This window comes from Gavialis gangeticus, unplaced genomic scaffold, assembly GCF_001723915.1.
Source record: "Gavialis gangeticus isolate Ggan-Ray unplaced genomic scaffold, GavGan_comp1, whole genome shotgun sequence".
Lineage (NCBI taxonomy): Eukaryota > Metazoa > Chordata > Crocodylia > Gavialidae > Gavialis > Gavialis gangeticus.
In genome coordinates, this window is record NW_017729019.1 from 14,278,497 (window position 1) to 14,286,208 (window position 7,712).

At 46.9% G+C, this 7,712-nt stretch overlaps 1 protein-coding gene across 6 annotated transcripts in view; it reads right to left on the reverse strand.

The window, feature by feature from the left end:
- ANKS1A (ankyrin repeat and sterile alpha motif domain containing 1A) overlaps positions 1 to 7,712 on the reverse strand; it is a 154,192-nt gene that overhangs the window by 53,801 nt on the left and 92,679 nt on the right. For all 6 annotated transcript variants that reach the window (XM_019514158.1, XM_019514159.1, XM_019514157.1 and 3 more), the window contains one exon: positions 2,406 to 2,512. In XM_019514158.1, the coding sequence (XP_019369703.1) occupies positions 2,406 to 2,512 (107 nt within the window). The remainder of the gene's footprint in view (positions 1 to 2,405; positions 2,513 to 7,712) is intronic.

The window sequence follows — 7,712 nt, forward strand, 5'->3', positions numbered from 1 at the left end:
CCGAGTGCTTGGCATTTATACCGGTGTTCCCTTCTATCTGTTACTGGTGCACGCTTAAGGTTAGACCCCAAACTTGAACATGGCAATAATCACTACACGGTGGCCCTGGTTTTAAAAAGCAAAACTGAAAAACAAAAAGTTGTGCTGTGCCCTTTATTTCGCTTAAACCCAGATCAACAGTTTTCTGCTATATTAAAAAAAAAAACAAAAAAAAAAAAAATGAAAACCAAAAAACTCTGGTTTCAACTTGGTTGATTTGCAATGAGCTGGAACAAGACAGGGGTATGGCAGACAGGCCTGAGCTGCAGGTCCTGCCTACCCAGGAAGGAGGCAGGGAAGTCACGTCAAGGTCTGTTTAATGCTGGTTATTAAAACAGGATCATTCAGATTAACTAGAGTTAACAAAAGCCACTGGAATGGACTGACTCATCCTCAACCCTCTGAACATGCTCTGAGAAAGCAGTCTGGCTTCCAACAGCTTAAAAAGATTGGTATCTGGCCCTAATTTTCAGTCTACCTGCAAAGGCAGAGAAGCCAAGGCTGTATACTCCCAAGCAATGACGCACACAGGAGCAAAAACACTTGTTTTGGAAACCTATTTGACAGCATTTCCCTAAACCGTAAAAAGCAGTAGCAAGAAAGCCCCAAGAGAGACCTCTTTCTGCAGTCACCTTTAAGAGTCCACCATAACCACCAGCAAAAATTGGTTGCCTGCTAGATGCTAATCTTTAAAAGCCTAAACAAAACCAATGCAAAACTTGAAGGATATTTTAAAGTGGCCACTGGGGACTGGGGGTTGCCTACTTTAAGTGCATCCTTAGCACAAGCTTGCCTGTTATCATTCACAATAATGTTTTCACTGGGAAATCCACTGGGCACTGTGTGGGCTGGTTAATGCTATTCTGTTGCCTTTATTTCGAAGGGCTTCATTTAGACTAGCTTTAATTACACTTCACTGCAAGTAGATTCTACGTGCCTAGAGGGAGAGATTGCCCTCCCCGATTCAGATTTCCAACTCAGAACTGCATGAGGCCCAGGAATGTGACTCCTGGCCTCCCCGAGTTACCAAGCAAGGAGACTACCCAGCAGAGGCTCTTAAGCACCCTTCATCAGCTGAGAATCTTAGCATCTGCTTGGATGAAGGTGGAAGTCATGGTCCCAAAATTTAATATACTGCATGGGGCCTGATGAGATACTAGCAATGTGGGAAAGGCAGGGATGCACAGATCATCTTTCTAGATGGAGGAACCTGCGTTTCTTGCAGAGCTTCTGGATAAGCAGCTTTTGTTCCTTATAGTCAGGACACTTTCTTCTATGAACTCACCTGCAGTACTGAAAATCACCTATTGCTGATGAGTGCAGGTGATGTGACTTAGCTGCAAGCGTAGACTAAATCAAACCATGATCATCTGCAGCTAGTTGCCAGAGATGGGCATGTCTGGTAGTATACAGACAGAGCATTAAAAATATCCAAAGTCCCCTACCTCTAAACCTCCCCTTCCCTGCAAGCATTTCACTTAGAAACAGCACAGCCCGCTGTACTGTATTATTCTATTCTGCACCCACTGGAGCCTTCAGACTAAAAGCTGAGCTCGTTTGCATAGCACACGTTACCTGCTGCACAACACGAGTGCTGGAGAAGCGTGCCCTCGCGTGCACTGTGCAACGGCAGCTGATGCAGAGTTTGGCCTGCAAGGCACTCCTTGGTTGTGCTCTGAAACCTAGGAGCTCTTTATAGCAAAAATGTTTCCAGCTCATGGCAACAAAGAAAACCGTCCACACATGAAACACATCCCTACGGGCCTCATATGAGGCCCCTTCTGTAGATAGCAGGAAACAATACCTCAAAGACACGAGTTGCCTTGTTCAATTTGGTAGGACATTGGCTCTGAAGCCTAACAAGGCCAACATGAATCATCGGCATCATTAACAATTACGGCTGGCTGTTTTAACATCCAGCCGAACCAACAAAGCAAGACCAATTCCCATACCTTTCCAGATATCAAGAGACTCCACTGACCTTTTACCTGGCTATGAAAACCTCCAGGCTCCCAACACTTTCTGTAATAGGTTAGTCATTTTCAATTCACATTTCTGAAGCAAACTGAGTATTAAAAATTTAAAGGGCAGTGTACAGCAAATTGGATTTTATATCAAGTTATTCAGAAGGGAAATGGTAACAACTAAATTACCTATGAGAATGAATAATCCAGTACAAGCCATCTCACTTCCTTAGCTAATCTAAGTTACCGCACAGTCACCAGCCTATTTCAATGACGTGCCCCAGAAGTGAGGGGAACTTGCTGAAGAGCCGAGGCCTGATCTGCAAACCTCACAAAGCCTGAACAAGTCAGATTTACGGACAGGAAGGACAACACTGGCCAAAGCCCCAGGTTGCTACTCACCAGGAAGCGGACATCGTCAAAGCCATTCAGAAGGAGCTTACTCTCGTACTGCTGCAGGCCGATGGACTCCAGCCACTCCCCAACGCTCTGCTCCAACATCCGCGAACCTGACGAGAGAGGAATCGGCAGACGCTTGAAAAAGTTAAAACCATTAAGGCGGTAGCAGCGGCACTCTGAGGAAGACAGATGGCATTGCCACATCATAGTCATTACTATAAGGAAGCCAAACTATGACCACAGTACAATCAATCAGCTGGCAGACAATCCTCTTGTACGCACAAGACCATGGAGCTTCTGGCACGGTCCACAGGCTGAGGCTTTAATCGGTTTCCCAGCGATACTCAGACACACCCTCTGCCAGAGGAAGTTCCCGGGACCATGGCATCACATGCATTGCTTTCGGGACTTAAGCGTTTTCCTTGCCAGACACAGGAGCGAAGCCCAACCCCCACACGGATGCTAATCCACTCCTCGACTCATCTGAGGGGGCAGGAAAACTTTCGAACAAGGCATTCCATGTCAGAACTGCAGGTGCGGGAGCACAGAGAGGAGCTGCTCACAAATGCACGCAGCTGCGCGGGTCCCCTCGTCCATGCAACTTCAGATGCACTACCCTGTACAGCAGGCCAGCGAGAAGGGCCATTAACACTGGAGGCACAAAGCAGCAAGGGAGAAAATACATCCTCATGCAGCTGAGAGAGACGCAGACAGACACGATGGACTTGCAGAAAAGCAGCAGCAGTAGCAGCCAGACTAGAAAAGAGTTGTCCACAGGAAGACATGCAAGACAGAAAGAAAGCACACAAACGGCAGCAGAAGAAAGGAAGGGTTTATACTTTTTTTCCCCAAGCAGTCCTGAAAGAGGCAAACCATGGTAAGGGGTTTCTTGCCGTTATTGTGTTAGGAGGAGCAGAGGCATGAATGACAGGGAGCCTGAGTTTACGAGTCCTGGCATCATCATTTTACCACCTGTCCAGAGGCATGACATCCCGGCAGGCTGCTCTGACTGCACTGGGCTGGGAACCAGATTCCGCATCTAGCCTGGAGCAGCTAACTACACGGCAGCGCTGGATGGGAGCAAAAGATAAAGAGGAATCAGCACATTTTTCACCCACTGTGTTCAGTCCTGCCAGGTGTTTGGCACAGGCTCGGATTTGCCCTTCCTTCATTTTCTGTATCTGAGCACAGATCCAGCTGTCTGAGCCCCTCAGTCAAAGGGAAAGCAGCTCTGGGGAAGGAGGCATTTCAGTCCCTTGCTCCAAAACCAAGCCACAACAAAAAAAAAGAAGAAAGGGGGGAGAGGGGGGGGCTTCAAAGCATATACCCACACACTCCCTTCTTCCTGCAGCAGCTCAAGTCCGAGACATGCCCTGGCAACTCTTTACAGCCTTTGACAAATTGGACGTTTTTCAGAACACCCTACAGGAGCCCATGGACTGGCTCTCCCCTTCCTCAACCCCTGGGAAGAGAGTCTAGCAAACTTGTTACTTTCCTTTATCAAGGCTTCGGGTGTTAGAGAGAGCAAGAAAAGTTCAGAGACTTCCTTTGCATCTGGCTTGGAGGATTTGGTATGCGAAACATGCAGGATTCCTCAGGCTTCCTGGTGCAGCTGTCTCTCAAGGGCATTACTCAAAATAAAGATGACCAGGAAATCACAGGTGTTTTCTTTGAGCCTTTTGGTCAATTGATGCAACTGTGCACAGTCTAAGCCATCCTTCCCACTCCCACCCCACTGCAATGGCTGCACAATGCAGAGCTCACTGTTATCTGAAAAACCTCAGGGTCAGGGATCCTGCTGCACTGGTCCACGGGAGTGCTCCTCTTCCAAGCAAGCTGTGGTCATCGGTGAGATGTACAGTGCCAGCCAGTCTTTCTACTGCATGCTGCAGCGCCCAAGAGGCAGAGATCACCAAAGGCTCCTGTCTCCCTTCTGTATCGCAGCCTGTGCAGAGGGACAGCATCTAACCCTGGAATTCATGCAGCAAGATCCTGCTAGTCCGTGGACTCCATCCTTCCCCACCATCTATCCAATTCCAGGTCTGGAAGCAGCCCGGCAGCTGTGGCCTTTTACCAAGTGATCATGTGTCCTTGCAGAGAGCTGCAGCAGAGTGCTTTGTCTGATGCCAGCGAGCTCCACGCTTGCTGCTCCACTCACAGTCCCGTCTCTTGCTCACACACTGCCTGTCCCTCCCCTCCCTCCATCCTCTCACCCCTCCCAGATTTTCCATCTACCATGCAAGAAATGATCAGACTCCACAACAGAAGCTGCTGAGGGAGAGGAGAAGGGAGGGGGGAAAGACAGCAGCTTTATAGCTGTGAAGTGGAAATTACCAGCTTCTATTTACTAGATGGATTAACACAGCTTGGTTTTCAAAAAAATGATGTTACAGGTTTGCTTTGACAGTTTAAAGTGATTTGTGGTTTGCTCAGAATTAATATCTAAGGAGGGAGGTGGAGCGGTTTCCTGCTGCTCTAACCCAAGCATGTCTAGCTACAGACAGGGACTCGATGAGAGGGACTGAAGCAACCCTGGATCTTTTCTTTGAGCCTGTTCATATGCAGTGTTGAATATTCCCTCAGTCTTCTTTCCATCTCTTCCAGGGAAAAACAGTAACATACCAATTTCGCATCTGCTGAGGTGCCCAGTAAAATAGGGGGTGGGAGAAGCAGGCATACTGGATTTTTAATACAAGACAAGACAAATGGTGGTGAGAGGAGAATCCCAAAGATCAAACATTAGATTCTACAGTGTTAAGACAACACAGTGCAAGATCCACTCGAATTATTTATTCCTTTGCGTTTCAAAGAAAGCAGAAGAGTGACTTAGCTCCCAGTAGTCACAACCATAACAGGAGTCTGATAACAACTTCTCAGGAGTAGGTGGAAAGGTTCGAAATCCTAAATCTCATCAGCTCCACCCTCCTTCCCTCTCCAAGCCTTAAAATTATAGGGTGGAGTTGCAATTTCCCATAACAAGTCTGATCCAGAAAATGCTGCAGTCTGGGAAAAAGTAGGTAAAAAGAACCATCAGAAATAGATGGGTATTTTCACTAATCGGAAACAAATAATTCACTTCCCCTTGGAGATGTCTTTCCCAAATAATGGAAAAAGCTTTCGCAATGCAAAGGCAATGGAGCTGAGCCCATCACGGTTTCAAAAGATCCAACTACAGTACAAGAGTCCTTTTGTAATGGCACACACAACAGCAATTGTTAATTAAATGCCAAGAGCACGTCTGATGCTAAAGAAAGCGTCTCCTACTTGATATAGGCATGGGCACGGATGGGTGTTCTAATACAACTGGGTTCTGCATGTGTGGACATGAAAAACCGGCATTAGGAGAAGGCTGGAGAGAAAAGACACAAGTTTATTCTTAGGTCTTTACTACAGCCCACCTTATAAACACAATTCACAGGCAAGGGGTGCAAGGAGAAGGGCCAAATTTCAGATAGCGGAATTGTTACCACTGAAAGAAGGACAGAACAGCACATTAGCTAAGATATATGAGCAGCAAGGACTAAATAAGTTAGCCATTAGCTCTCTCGGTTGCAGGAAATATAGCCAGCATTCAGCATTACTAGGATTAAAACTGATTAGCCACATGCAGATTGCTAATGAGCCTCCCTTTTCTGCCCAGTAAAATGCTGTGCACGTTTCATGCTCATGGCTTGAGCTAACTGCAGAGTTAACTCACACGGCCCCAAATAATTCCCTGTCCAGCGCAAGCCTCCCTCCTGCATCAGGCTGATTGATTGTGCAGAGACCACTCATCTCCTCCGGCCTGGAGAGAGAAACCCTGCCTGACAAACTGCTGTAAACCAAAAGGCACCACACGTCTCTCCTCCAATGCCAGCAGCCAAAGCTGCTGTGAGATAGGAAACTGCAGTGCAGTGGGCTTGAGTTTCTGCCTGGGAAGCCATTCCTCACCCACTGGTAACCCCTGATACTTCTGTTATTTCAACACATAAGGCGGCAGATGTCAAGCACAAGTACGGGGGAAGAAATGGTCGGGTGGAGGTTGCTGGGATTAAGTAAACGTAAGACTGCACAACACGTTAACTTCTGCGGGCCCACACACTTAAGGCAAAAATCACAGCAGCAATACAAAGCCCTTTGTTCCCAGGCCAGAAACCTCTTTCTAAGACAGAGTTTAGGTGGAGAATACAACGTCCTGTAAGAGATGATGTCCGGACTGTGCAAACCACTGCAAAGTGCTCACAGATACAGATCAATGAACACTTGGTTAGATAGCCGCTCCCCTCCCCTCCTTTTTATTTTTTGGCCTATGCCACCCACCCGTTGTATCCAACCAAAGCGCAGGCTGGCTCAGAGAGCACATTTCCCCACAAACCCCACCAGGAGATTAGAAATAAATTCTAATCCCAAATCCCATAATAGAAACAGGTAGCTATCTGAGGTGATAAGAGCTATAAGGTTATTGGACAGCCCCAGAAGCTTTAATATATTTATCCTCAACACCACTATGAGAGAAGGAGGTGATGCTGGCCCTCATTTACAGATAAGGAACTAAAGGCAGAGGTTAGTCACCTGTGCAAGAACACATGCATGTAGCCTGTGGTACAGCAGGGATTCAAATCTTCTCTCAGGTCCTGGCCTACAATGTCCTAAAACTGCTGCGACCAACCCTTCCCCTCCAAAATTGGTCAGACAGGTACAGTAATGCAGCTAGAGGAAACAGAGGCTCAGAACAATATAGCTGCTGAGCAAGGCAACCTTGCTTTCAAAGAAAGCAAAGCAGTGACCAAGGGGTTGTAATTGTAATGGCTCTGATACTCTCAAATGTCATCTGCTTTCAGGGAGGTGAAGCCCAAGGAGAACCATGCCGTGATCTCTGCATATACAGGATGACCAATTTGGTATGCGAGACGCGCAGGATTCAGCGGGAACTGAACAGTGAAACTAAAAACCGCTAGGAAAAAAAAAGAAGATGCATCAAGGTATCTTTCTAGCTTAACCACCCCCAGGACAGTTCTGCTCATGCTTCCAGAAAGCAAGAAGCTGGCAACACATTTGCCAGGTCTCAGCAATTAAAGTTAATGGAAAGGTAGCAGGGAAAGAAAGGAAAGCACTCAGGAAAATTGCTGCAACTCTTCGGCTGCATGTCTACAGCAGCTGTTCCACACAGCAGGCTCCAGAATGAAGTATGGGGTAAAAATAATGCAGCTGTACATGTCTGCCTGCTCCTGAAAGGCAAGTGTCCATTTTTATTGACTCCTCGCTGCACAATAGTTGCTTTTGCTGAAACAGAAAAGAAAAGAAAAGAAAAGAAAAGAAAAGAAAAAAGTG